The sequence below is a fragment of the Argopecten irradians genome, chromosome 8 (genome assembly GCF_041381155.1).
Source record: "Argopecten irradians isolate NY chromosome 8, Ai_NY, whole genome shotgun sequence".
In the NCBI taxonomy this organism is placed as follows: domain Eukaryota; kingdom Metazoa; phylum Mollusca; class Bivalvia; order Pectinida; family Pectinidae; genus Argopecten; species Argopecten irradians.
In genome coordinates, this window is record NC_091141.1 from 9,314,068 (window position 1) to 9,328,834 (window position 14,767).

The 14,767-nt window shown below is 35.9% G+C and overlaps 1 protein-coding gene across 1 annotated transcript in view; it reads right to left on the reverse strand.

Moving 5' to 3' along the window:
* The window catches only part of LOC138328962 (histone-lysine N-methyltransferase SETDB1-B-like), a 52,385-nt gene that overhangs the window by 25,092 nt on the left and 12,526 nt on the right, over positions 1 to 14,767 (reverse strand). The window contains exons 9-22 of the mRNA XM_069275668.1: positions 9,200 to 9,212; positions 8,835 to 8,931; positions 8,492 to 8,597; positions 8,001 to 8,112; positions 7,291 to 7,372; positions 6,705 to 6,778; positions 6,192 to 6,245; positions 5,777 to 5,835; positions 5,211 to 5,269; positions 4,663 to 4,783; positions 4,216 to 4,339; positions 3,414 to 3,590; positions 3,018 to 3,116; positions 196 to 264 (exon numbers count right to left, since the gene is read on the reverse strand). Of these exons, the coding sequence (XP_069131769.1) occupies positions 196 to 264; positions 3,018 to 3,116; positions 3,414 to 3,590; positions 4,216 to 4,339; positions 4,663 to 4,783; positions 5,211 to 5,269; positions 5,777 to 5,835; positions 6,192 to 6,245; positions 6,705 to 6,778; positions 7,291 to 7,372; positions 8,001 to 8,112; positions 8,492 to 8,597; positions 8,835 to 8,931; positions 9,200 to 9,212 (1,246 nt within the window). The remainder of the gene's footprint in view (positions 1 to 195; positions 265 to 3,017; positions 3,117 to 3,413; positions 3,591 to 4,215; positions 4,340 to 4,662; positions 4,784 to 5,210; positions 5,270 to 5,776; positions 5,836 to 6,191; positions 6,246 to 6,704; positions 6,779 to 7,290; positions 7,373 to 8,000; positions 8,113 to 8,491; positions 8,598 to 8,834; positions 8,932 to 9,199; positions 9,213 to 14,767) is intronic.

Here is a 14,767-nt window from a genome sequence, read left to right on the forward strand (position 1 = left end):
AGTATTGCGATCATAGCAATGGTTTTTGAAATCGCGAACATATCTCCATGAAAGTAACATGGTGTTTGGTATTTTAATTTCCCATTCATGTTTTGCCTGTTCCGTTATTTACCAATTTAATTGTATACAGAAGGTGATTACATCTTCGATTTTACAATGAGTTGATGATTGAGAAGTTTGTAAGAAGGCACTCACTGAATATTTTCCTCACTCGGTCTTTGAATGGTAGTTTCGATTCCATTCGCTGGCCCAGAGAGTCGTCATCTAGAAAGAAAATGTTTGTACTCTCATTCATAGATCATCACAAGATTACCAACAATATGGACCTGTAATCTCATTCATAGATCATCACAAGATTACCAACAATACGGACCCGTAATCTCATTCATAGATCATCACAAGATTACCAACAATATGGACCTGTAATCTCATTCATCACAAGATTACCAACAATACGGACCTGTAATCTCATTCATAGATCATCACAAGATTACCAACAATACGGACCCGTAATCTCATTCATAGATCATCACAAGATTACCAACAATACGGACCTGTAATCTCATTCATAGATCATCACAAGATTACCAACAATACGGACCTGTAATCTCATTCATCACAAGATTACCAACAATACGGACCTGTAATCTCATTCATAGATCATCACAAGATTACCAACAATATGGACCTGTAATCTCATTCATAGATCATCACAAGATTACCAACAATATGGACCTGTAATCTCATTCATCACAAGATTACCAACAATATGGACCTGTAATCTCATTCATCACAAGATTACCAACAATACGGACCCGTAATCTCATTCATAGATCATCACAAGATTACCAACAATACGGACCCGTAATCTCATTCATAGATCATCACAAGATTACCAACAATACGGACCCGTAATCTCATTCATAGATCATCACAAGATTACCAACAATACGGACCCGTAATCTCATTCATAGATCATCACAAGATTACAAACAATACGGACCCGTAATCTCATTCATAGATCATCACAAGATTACCAACAATATGGACCTGTAATCTCATTCATCACAAGATTACCAACAATACGGACCTGTAATCTCATTCATAGATCATCACAAGATTACCAACAATATGGACCTGTAATCTCATTCATCACAAGATTACCAACAATACGGACCTGTAATCTCATTCATAGATCATCACAAGATTACCAACATCATACGAACCTGTAATCTCATCACAGATTACAACATACGACCTGATCATCATCACAAGATTACCAACAATACGGACCTGTAATCTCATTCATCACAAGATTACCAACAATACGGACCTGTAATCTCATTCATCACAAGATTACCAACAATATGGACCTGTAATCTCATTCATCACAAGATTACCAACAATATGGACCTGTAATCTCATTCATCACAAGATTACCAACAATATGGACCTGTAATCTCATTCATCACAAGATTACCAACAATATGGACCTGTAATCTCATTCATCACAAGATTACCAATAATATGGACCTGTAATCTCATTCATCACAAGATTACCAACAATATGGACCTGTAATCTCATTCATCACAAGATTACCAACAATATGGACCTGTAATTCATTCATAGATCATCACAAGATTACCAACAATACGGACCTGTAAATCTCATTCATCACAAGATTACCAACAATATGGACCTGTAATCTCATTCATCACAAGATTACCAACAATACGGACCTGTAATCTCATTCATCACAAGATTACCAACAATATGGACCTGTAATCTCATTCATCACAAGATTACCAACAATATGGACCTGTAATCTCATTCATAGATCATCACAAGATTACCAACAATACGGACCTGTAATCTCATTCATCACAAGATTACCAACAATACGGACCTGTAATCTCATTCATCACAAGATTACCAACAATACGGACCTGTAATCTCATTCATCACAAGATTACCAACAATATGGACCTGTAATCTCATTCATCACAAGATTACCAACAATACGGACCTGTAATCTCATTAATAGATCATCACAAGATTACCAACAATACAGACCTGTAATCTCATTCATCACAAGATTACCAACAATACGGACCTGTAATCTCATTCATCACAAGATTACCAACAATATGGACCTGTAATCTCATTCATCACAAGATTACCAACAATACGGACCTGTAATCTCATTCATCACAAGATTACCAACAATATGGACCTGTAATCTCATTCATAGATCATCACAAGATTACCAACAATACGGACCTGTAATCTCATTCATCACAAGATTACCAACAATACGGACCTGTAATCTCATCTCACAAGATTACAACAATACGGACCTGTATATATCACAAGATTACCAACAATACGACCTGTAATCTCATTCATCACAGATTACCAACATAAGTAATCTCATTACCAACAAATACGGACCTGTAATCTCATTCATAGATCATCACAAGATTACCAACAATATGGACCTGTAATCTCATTCATCACAAGATTACCAAGAATATGGACCTGTAATCTCATTCATCACAAGATTACCAACAATACGGACCTGTAATCTCATTCATAGATCATCACAAGATTACCAACAATACGGACCTGTAATCTCATTCATCACAAGATTACCAACAATACGGACCTGTAATCTCATTCATTCATCACAAGATTACCAAGAATATGGACCTGTAATCTCATTCATCACAAGATTACCAACAATACGGACCTGTAATCTCATTCATAGATCATCACAAGATTACCAACAATATGGACCTGTAATCTCATTCATCACAAGATTACCAACAATACGGACCTGTAATCTCATTCATAAATCATCACAACATTACCAACAATATGGACCAATTTAGACAGACGTGTGTATTGTCTACAATTAAATACAAACGTTTTGTAACAAGGTTAGTCGTTTTCGAGAGACAAGTGTATTGTTGACAATTTAATACAAACAATATTGTAAATAATAAATCATACAAACCTAGATCTGTATTGTCAGTTGTTTTAGACAGACGGTCTTGTAATACACTGGCCATGTCCTTTCCAACCTTCTGACTACTAATACTACTGGCAACAAATTCTGAAACAGTAGATCATTAAACATTTAGAATAGAACGACAAGGAAAAACAATGAGGAATTGTACCAGGTATATACATTAATGCAATATCTCTCGTAAAACACATTTTCACTACTGACCACTGCTAGCAAGTCTGAATAGACTTCTAGGTCATGTGACTGAGTCTTACCATAGTTTGGGCTGAAGCAGGCGACCAGGCGATTGCCGAAAGCTACCGGTTAGTAGATTTGTTGTTGAGGGACTTTGTTGAATTTTTATTTATAAATATGAATATTGTTGTAATTGTTAAAATTGATCACCTTTGCTTTTCTCCACTGGAGGAGCTGGTCTTGTCTGTTTTACCCACGGTCCCTCCCACTCTGTCGACGGTCGCCCTGAGGTGCTCTTCCTGGCGACTGGCCTCTTTTTGTCAGCGGATGACTGTCGGTTTAATGTGGGAGGTGTTTGTTGTGATGGAGTCTTGTTTGTCTGGGAAACTGAAACAGAATGCAACATGTACGTTAGTCAGCAAACTCAACTATATTTTTTTGAAAAAAGGGGAAAACAATTGTTTGTTTTATCTTATGAAACTATTACACATCATAATACCAAACTAACATTGCCTTAAAAGAATATCACAAAACAGACTCACTACGAAAAAAATACTGAATACAATTTCATAACATGTTTTAAACCCAAAATACATGCACACTGTACAAGAAAGCGCAGATCTGTGAAATGACAGTATTATGATTTAATATGACATTAAAGATACATGGTTTTTGTGATACAATAATGTCATTGGCTAAGTAAGATTAGTCACAGTAATGTGACAGAATATTTATATTACAAGTTCTTGACGTCACAATCACTGGAATGTGAAGCTTATCAAACTCATATCTTTTTTAGCTATTTTCAGTTTCACGAAACCTACGGATGGGACGACAATACCATTTGATTAGTACCGCCTTTCACAGATAACTTGCCAGCAGTGTGTTACTATGAAACCCACTGATAGGACTCATTGAAGCGACGCACTGATGGGATGCACTGATGGGACCCACTAATGGGACCCACTGAATGGGACTCACTGTTGGGACGACAATACCACTGATAACCTACCAGCAGTCTGTTGGTTGAAAGTTTCACTGATGCCCCTAGTGTACTCCACCACTGGTGTCCGGCCGACCGTCGTGTTGGTGTGGCGCTTCATCTTGCCAGCACTCTTGTTGTACTCTGCATTAGCCTGTAATTGTCAATAGAAAACAGTGACTATCAGGGCATGCCAGCATAATGTTACATACTGTGGTATTTACGTGGATCACAATTTTTGCAATTTAAACTAATTCAACAAACAAGAAAATTAAATTTTTGTTGTTTTTAAAGTTTACCAGAGCAGATAATGAAATTTAACAACATTATTTGTTAAGTGTAAACTTTGTTAGATTACATCTAATATAAAATGATAGGGCACTAATTCCACAATGCAAAAACTCTAAGTTACAGTTTTATTACAAGCATTTGATTTCATGATATCATAGACACATTACACTGTATAATGATGCTCACCAGTGCTGTGTATAAGGGCTCTAGACGGGTAGAACCCCGATAGATCCACTCTACACGTTTGTCTGCCAGGAAAAACATCTTCACAAGACTGGCATCCACCTCCATTACCTTAGCTGTCCACCTGTACAGAAAACACAACATGGATAAACTGTCCTAGCAATATGGAGACATTTCCTGGTAACAGACACATTGCTCTGCCCATGTGACTTTGGACAGGGGAATATTTAGACACTAAAGCAACCTTAACCCTTTTATGACACATTATGAAACATAAACCAATACAAAGATAACTGTGTAAGCATGAAAGAGGGTGGGTAAGGGTCCTGGGAATTATACCTTATTTCGGTTTGCTCATGAAATTCTGATTTCATTGTATGCATTACATGCACTGATGAAATTCTCAATTAAAATGCACAAATACCAAGATAAAAAGCACTCGACAAAACTTAGACATAATCATGGATACGTCAGATATAATTGACTAAGATGTAGGTAGTGAGTTTTCACTGTATATCACAAACACAAGTAAATAACCTTTCCGAACATACCATTTACCATTCCACTCCGTCTTTACCATCTGTCCCTTCTGAAGCCTCACCATAGGCCGCTGTAACAATCAACGCCTCTTAATAACACTTTGTATTTTAATAACAATTTTGACAAGAATATTTTCATAACTTAGAGTAAAACCTAGCTACTAACTCCACCAAATATAACTTGAAAGACACTGCTTTATTCAAGGTATTGTGGTGCTTCTAATTACAATTCTTATTAAGATTTATATTTTAATTAACTTAATAACTCAAATGCTTAGGTAATAGTATTATGATGGTCCTGTCGACGTAGAGTTCACGAGATATTTGGCTGTATAAGTTGATTCATATTGTTCAATCAACATGCATAACTGCAGCAGTTTTAGCTTTATTCAACATCTTCATTTGTATATACACATGTATATCTATCAACACATTGTAATTAAAAAATACATTTCTAGACAAAAGATATGGAAACCTTATAATATATAATAGAATGTTATTTAAAGGATAATTATCACAAGTAACCTGATGTATATACACTCAAGACACAATTGTTGTAAAGTATAACTGGTACTTACCACATAAATTTTGTTGCCCAAGGTAATGAAATGGTACTTAGTTGAGCCCCAGGATAAACCTGTTGGATTAGGGAGTCTCTGCCACGATACCAGCGTAGTAACTGATGTACGTTTCACACCTCATCTCGATACAATGTTGTGTTATAGCATGTCTACTTACCACAGGATTAGCTTAATCAGTATCTTTGGTTGACACTTCACCCATTAGCAAAGATCTGTTGTAAGTTATATTTAAACTTTTCCACCATTTTTAGCAAGAAATCACTGTTCAGCCAAAACACCATTATGAAATCTGTAAGTATAAAAACAATAAAGACTGTTGTAAAGTATAACTGGTTTTGCAAAATATCAAGTTAATTTAATAAAATTAAGCCACAGGAAGAGGCAACTATCAGGATTAAAAACTGCTTATAACTGCCAGAATCAGTGGTGGGAGTTTGTTTGTAATGGTACTCCCATACATTAGCACCTACAAACCTACAAATGCAATAAATGTTTACTTTGTAATTAATCATCATTTCATACTATGTAGGTGACATCACACATTACAAATCAATACTCGTGCATTGATCAAAGAATCCAAGAAGTTTTGTTAACAACCAGTGTAATGTCCAAGCTTTGTCAGATTTTAGAGGTGCAGGATAAAAGCCTGAGAAAATCCACCAATGAATAATCAGTATCTGGCCACTACCCAACATGTATTTCTAACTGATTCTGTTTTACTGTTACAATATACAAGGTTAATTTATAACAAGACAACATTTAGAACTGAAGAGCTATTATTGTGGTGGGAGTTTTAACCTCCTATTAACAGTAAGGGTCTTTGAAGGACATGCTAGGTTTAGGTCCTAGCGGAGAGCCAGAGCTACCGTGGCCCCAGTATCATAGATTGAATAGAGGTATTGTGAGATCACAACGTAATACTTACTCTGCCACAGGACTTTGTTTATATCTGCTGCCATGGAATACTGGGCATAGCCATCATCAAAGAAAATTAGGTATCTGGAAAAGAATCAAATAAAATATCTACATAACATACTGGAATTGGAACTACTCCTCAAATATTTTGTAATTTTAAGGATTTTAAGGCAAGTCCAGAACATCCAAAAATGTGTTCTCAAACTCTTAATGAGTCCCATATGAAAAGCATGAAGTCAAGAATTCATCTAACCAAGTTCCAAAAATCACTGAGATAAATCAAATGTTTTAATTTATTCAAAAGACTTGTTGATCCTCCCTAGAGTGAAATATAAATGATGAGCTTTGTTAATAATCCTCCCTAGGTGGAACTAATAATGATGAGCTTGTAATAAATATGTCTTATTGTTGTAATCTTACTATAGATAAATGTTGCCACCGTCTTCAGCTAATGAACATGCTTAAGGAACATGATGTGTTTATACAATACTAGCTATATGTTGTCATATATAAAATAGAATTTTGTTGCCATGGATAATGAAAATGTAATTTTGAGTAACCATTCCATAAACCTATATAGGACTAAAGGACAAAACCTCTGTTGATTCTGCCATTGGGAGTCTCTGCCACGATACCATGCGTAGTATGATGACGTTGAATCCTCATCTCGATACAATGCTGAAAGCAGATATAGCATGTCATTCAGAAGTACTTAAAGCTGATTTTTAGTTTTATTCAAGATTTTGATTGACACTTCAGCCAAGACTTTGCAAAGAAGTCCTTTAAGTTAATTTTTAAACATTTTCCAATTAGATTTTGATTTAAGAAATCATTACAGTTCAGCCAAAACACCATTATGAAATCCTTTAAGTAGATTTTAAAATATCAGAATAGATTCTGATTAAAGGAAAAGCCAAGAATCAGCTACATCAAAACAAGTTAACATCCCACAACCCCATTCCAAATATATTTTTAGCAAAAATAACCAAAGTCATATTAAGAAAATCATTGTTATAACAAACTTCTGGGGACTAACAATGTCAAAGTTGTTTTATAAAACATATCATAGAGACATCTTAAAGGAACCTTGACATGGAGAATGAACATTACTATGCTATTACCATGAATTCATTGTTATTGTGTTCTGATTATAAAACATGTTTACGGTTTACGTTATGTGTAACTGTGATAACTTGTGTTATCTGTGGTAAGCATTACCAAATATAATCAGATGTCAATATTCTGACCTAAGGCTCAAAATGGAAAATCATTAACCTTAGGATATTAATTTGCATATGTGACTTACCTATGACTCTAGTGCCTACATAAATCTGTCGTACAAGAGAATCTTTGAAGGCCACATGTTTTGGACTGAGCACTTTCTTTCCTTTACCATCAAACTTGATACTGTATTTTCTCTGTAAATTAACAAGTGCTTTGTCATTTACATTTTATTATATCTAAAAATACTACTTAAAAAGCAATTTTATCAAGAAATATAAGACATCCAAGCCCTGGTGTAGATTTGATAGAACACAAAGAGATGAGACAGAATATGGACAGAAAAGGAAATCTCATGGTTAAGTTATGAGCCAATATCCTAAAATCTTAAGAATAAGAACTTCTAAAATCTTCAAATTGCCAAAATTTCGTTTTTCTCTCAATTTTTTGCAAAATCAAAATCAAAGTTTGCATATTTGTTCTGCATTAATAATCAGATATACATTATTACCTAAATCCTGAAAGTAGGTGAGCTAAAAAGTATCAGTGATGGTAAAATCAGAAATAGTCATTTACCTCTGAGATATCTTTGTCTTTACTTTGAATGTCTGATACGGTTCCTCTGTACCAAATGTCATTAAATTTTTTTCCAAGAACTTTACTTCCCCGATTTCTATGGTTTCTGAAAAGAGAAAGAAATTATTTAAATGCACAATGACATACCTTCAAATTATTTTGAAAAATCCAACCATGAAAAAATAAACGAAGAACATAACATATTTAAACATACTCTCAATAAATGAAGAACATTTATTAGACAAGAAAATACTACAGATGTAAAGATAACCCTGAAAAAGTTATACTAAATAAAGGAAAACCATTTTTTTTTTTTGTTTTTTAGCATATTGTTGAGACTTACTCCACATCAATCTTATACAAGGATTCCACCACGTGTCTGCTTTGATTTCTGCTTTGTGTATTCAGACTGAGTCTGGATCGGCTTAGGTGGGGGGAGGCTAGAAACATTCAAAATACATGTTCATCAAACATTCAAATTTGATTTGGTTATTCTTTAAATTAATTCACAACCAATAATTACAAAGTCGTTCAAAAAACATTATAAAGAATGTTTTGGTTCTACAAAACTCAAATTATTTTTAAAACTCAAAGATGTAAACAAGGTTTGTCCTAACAAACATTCTTTCATTGTATATAAAGTGGGGGGGGGGGGGTATAAAAACCCATCTTATTTAACTTAATTTTTGTTTTCACCTAAAATCTAACTCCAGTCAAAATGCTATAAATTGAAATCAATGTGGTAAATCAAGGATAATTTGGACAGAATAATGATTACCACAGTATTTACAAATATAAATTTCGTCCTGAGAGTATATACTGGTACTTAATAATTAGCAGTCTGGTTTAAACAGCAAGTCTGGTTGTTTTCTGGTAATTAATCTTCAGGATTTTCTATTTGAGTGATATATTGTCTGTTGTTAAGAACCATATAATTTAGCGGTCAGATAGGATTATAGTGGTGATTAACATCTGGATTAGCAGTCTGTTGTAAAGTATAACTGGTACTTACCACAGGATTAGTGTCTGTTGTAAAGTATAACTGGTACTTACCACAGGATTAGCAGTCTGTTGTAAAGTATAACTGGTACTTACCACAGGATTAGCGGTCTGTTGTAAAGTATAACTGGTACTTACCACAGGATTAGCAGTCTGTTGTAAAGTATAACTGGTACTTACCACAGGATTAGCAGTCTGTTGTAAAGTATAACTGGTACTTACCACCACAGGATTACCACAGGATTAGCAGTCTGTTGTAAAGTATAACTGGTACTTACCACAGGATTACTGGTCTGTTGTAAAGTATAACTGGTACTTACCACAGGATTAGCAGTCTGTTGTAAAGTATAACTGGTACTTACCACAGGATTAGCAGTCTGTTGTAAAGTATAACTGGTACTTACCACAGGATTAGTGGTCTGTTGTAAAGTATAACTGGTACTTACCACAGGATTAGCGGTCTGTTGTAAAGTATAACTGGTACTTACCACAGGATTAGCAGTCTGTTGTAAAGTATAACTGGTACTTACCACAGGATTAGCAGTCTGTTGTAAAGTATAACTGGTACTTACCACAGGATTAGCAGTCTGTTGTAAAGTATAACTGGTACTTACCACAGGATTAGCAGTCTGTTGTAAAGTATAACTGGTACTTACCACAGGATTAGCAGTCTGTTGTAAAGTATAACTGGTACTTACCACAGGATTAGCAGTCTGTTGTAAAAGTATAACTGGTACTTACCACAGGATTAGCGGTCTGTTGTAAAGTATAACTGGTACTTACCACAGGATTAGCAGTCTGTTGTAAAGTATAACTGGTACTTACCACAGGATTAGTGGTCTGTTGTTAAGTATAACTGGTACTTACCACAGGATTAGTGGTCTGTTGTAAAGTATAACTGGTACTTACCACAGGATTAGCTGGTCTGTTGTAAAGTATAACTGGTACTTACCACACAGGATTAGCAGTCTGTTGTAAAGTATAAACTGGTACTTACCACAGGATTTAGTGCAGTCTGTTGTAAAGTATAACTGGTACTTACCACAGGATTAGCGGTCTGTTGTAAAGTAGTATAACTGGTACTTACTACAGGATTAGCAGTCTGTTGTAAAGTATAACTGGTACTTACCACAGGATTAGCAGTCTGTTGTAAAGTATAACTGGTACTTACCACAGGATTAGCAGTCTGTTGTAAAGTATAACTGGTACTTACCACAGGATTAGCGGTCTGTTGTAAAGTATAACTGGTACTTACCACAGGATTAGCAGTCTGTTGTAAAGTATAACTGGTACTTACCACAGGATTAGCAGTCTGTTGTAAAGTATAACTGGTACTTACCACAGGATTAGTGAGTCTGTTGTAAAGTATAACTGGTACTTACCACAGGATTAGCGGTCTGTTGTAAAGTATAACTGGTACTTACCACAGGATTAGCAGTCTGTTGTAAAGTATAACTGGTACTTACCACAGGATTAGCGGTCTGTTGTAAAGTATAACTGGTACTTACCACAGGATTAGCAGTCTGTTGTAAAGTATTAACTGGTACTTACCACAGGATTAGCGGTCTGTTGTAAAGTATAACTGGTACTTACCACAGGATTAGCGGTCTGTTGTAAAGTATAACTGGTACTTACCACAGGATTAGCAGTCTGTTGTAAAGTATAACTGGTACTTACCACAGGATTAGCAGTCTGTTGTAAAGTATAACTGGTACTTACCACAGGATTAGCGGTCTGTTGTAAAGTATAACTGGTACTTACCACAGGATTAGCAGTCTGTTGTAAAGTATAACTGGTACTTACCACAGGATTAGCAGTCTGTTGTAAAGTATAACTGGTACTTACCACAGGATTAGCAGTCTGTTGTAAAGTATAACTGGTACTTACCACAGGATTAGTGGTCTGTTGTAAAGTATAACTGGTACTTACCACAGGATTAGCAGTCTGTTGTAAAGTATAACTGGTACTTACCACAGGATTAGCGAGTCTGTTGTTAAGTATAACTGGTACTTACCACAGGATTAGCGGTCTGTTGTAAAGTATAACTGGTACTTACCACAGGATTAGCAGTCTGTTGTAAAGTATAACTGGTACTTACCACAGGATTAGCAGTCTGTTGTAAAGTATAACTGGTACTTACCACAGGATTAGTGGTCTGTTGTTAAGTATAACTGGTACTTACCACAGGATTAGCAGTCTGTTGTAAAGTATAACTGGTACTTACCACAGGATTAGTGGTCTGTTGTAAAGTATAACTGGTACTTACCACAGGATTAGCAGTCTGTTGTAAAGTATAACTGGTACTTACCACAGGATTAGCGGTCTGTTGTAAAGTATAACTGGTACTTACCACAGGATTAGCAGTCTGTTGTAAAGTATAACTGGTACTTACCACAGGATTAGCAGTCTGTTGTAAAGTATAACTGGTACTTACCACAGGATTAGCAGTCTGTTGTAAAGTATAACTGGTACTTACCACAGGATTAGCGGTCTGTTGTAAAGTATAACTGGTACTTACCACAGGATTAGCAGTCTGTTGTAAAGTATAACTGGTACTTACCACAGGATTAGCAGTCTGTTGTAAAGTATAACTGGTACTTACCACAGGATTAGCAGTCTGTTGTAAAGTATAACTGGTACTTACCACAGGATTACTGGTCTGTTGTAAAGTATAACTGGTACTTACCACAGGATTAAGTAGTCTGTTGTAAAGTATAACTGGTACTTACCACAGGATTAGTGGTCTGTTGTAAAGTATAACTGGTACTTACCACAGGATTAGCAGTCTGTTGTAAAGTATAACTGGTACTTACCACAGGATTAGCAGTCTGTTGTAATGTATAACTGGTACTTACCACAGGATTAGCAGTCTGTTGTAAAGTATAACTGGTACTTACCACAGGATTAGCAGTCTGTTGTAATGTATAACTGGTACTTACCACAGGATTAGCAGTCTGTTGTAAAGTATAACTGGTACTTACCACAGGATTAGCGGTCTGTTGTAAAGTATAACTGGTACTTACCACAGGATTAGCAGTCTGTTGTAAAGTATAACTGGTACTTACCACAGGATTAGTGGTCTGTTGTAAAGTATAACTGGTACTTACCACAGGATTAGCAGTCTGTTGTAAAGTATAACTGGTACTTACCACAGGATTAGCAGTCTGTTGTAAAGTATAACTGGTACTTACCACAGGATTAGCAGTCTGTTGTAAAGTATAACTGGTACTTACCACAGGATTAGCAGTCTGTTGTAAAGTATAACTGGTACTTACCACAGGATTAGCAGTCTGTTGTAAAGTATAACTGGTACTTACCACAGGATTAGCAGTCTGTTGTAAAGTATAACTGGTACTTACCACAGGATTACTGGTCTGTTGTAAAGTATAACTGGTACTTACCACAGGATTAGCAGTCTGTTGTAAAGTATAACTGGTACTTACCACAGGATTAGCAGTCTGTTGTAAAGTATAACTGGTACTTACCACAGGATTAGCAGTCTGTTGTAAAGTATAACTGGTACTTACCACAGGATTAGCGGTCTGTTGTAAAGTATAACTGGTACTTACCACAGGATTAGCAGTCTGTTGTAAAGTATAACTGGTACTTACCACAGGATTAGCAGTCTGTTGTAAAGTATAACTGGTACTTACCACAGGATTAGCAGTCTGTTGTAAAGTATAACTGGTACTTACCACAGGATTAGCAGTCTGTTGTAAAGTATAACTGGTACTTACCACAGGATTAGCAGTCTGTTGTAAAGTATAACTGGTACTTACCACAGGATTAGCAGTCTGTTGTAAGTATGTATGTATAACCTAGTATAACTGGTACTTACCACAGGATTAGAGTCTGTTGTAAAGTATAACTGGTACTTACCACAGGATTAGCAGTCTGTTGTAAAGTATAACTGGTACTTACCACAGGATTAGCAGTGTCTGTTGTAAAGTATAACTGGTACTTACCACAGGATTAGCGGTCTGTTGTAAAGTATAACTGGTACTTACCACACAGGATTAGCGGTCTGTTGTAAAGTATAACTGGTACTTACCACAGGATTAGCAGTCTGTTGTAAAGTATAACTGGTACTTACCACAGGATTAGTGGTCTGTTGTAAAGTATAACTGGTACTTACCACAGGATTAGCAGTCTGTTGTAAAGTATAACTGGTACTTACCACAGGATTAGTGGTCTGTTGTAAAGTATAACTGGTACTTACCACAGGATTAGTGGTCTGTTGTAAAGTATAACTGGTACTTACCACAGGATTAGCAGTCTGTTGTAAAGTATAACTGGTACTTACCACAGGATTAGTGGTCTGTTGTTAAGTATAACTGGTACTTACCACAGGATTAGCGGTCTGTTGTAAAGTATAACTGGTACTTACCACAGGATTAGCGGTCTGTTGTAAAGTATAACTGGTACTTACCACAGGATTAGCAGTCTGTTGTAAAGTATAACTGGTACTTACCACAGGATTAGTGATCTGTTGTAAAGTATAACTGGTACTTACCACAGGATTAGCGGCAGTCTGTTGTAAAGTATAACTGGTACTTACCACAGGATTAGCGGTCTGTTGTAAAGTATAACTGGTACTTACCACAGGATTAGCGGTCTGTTGTAAAGTATAACTGGTACTTACCACAGGATTAGCAGTCTGTTGTAAAGTATAACTGGTAACTTACCACAGGATTAGCAGTCTGTTGTAAAGTATAACTGGTACTTACCACAGGATTAGCGGTCTGTTGTAAAGTATAACTGGTACTTACCACAGGATTAGCGGTCTGTTGTTAAGTATAACTGGTAATTACCACAGGATTAGCAGTCTGTTGTAAAGTATAACTGGTACTTACCACAGGATTAGCAGTCTGTTGTAAAGTATAACTGGTAATTACCACAGGATTAGCAGTCTGTTGTAAAGTATAACTGGTAATTACCACAGGATTAGCAGTCTGTTGTAAAGTATAACTGGTAATTACCACAGGATTAGCGGTCTGTTGTAATGTATAACCGGTAATTACCACAGGATTAGCAGTCTGTTGTTAAGTATAACTGGTAATTACCACAGGATTAGCAGTCTGTTGTAAAGTATAACTGGTACTTACCACAGGATTAGCAGTCTGTTGTAAAGTATAACTGGTACTTACCACAGGATTAGCAGTCTGTTGTTGTAAAGTATAACTGGTACTTACCACAGGATTAGCAGTCTGTTGTAAAGTATAACTGGTATTACCACAGGATTAGCAGTCTGTTGTAAAGTATAACTGGTACTTACCA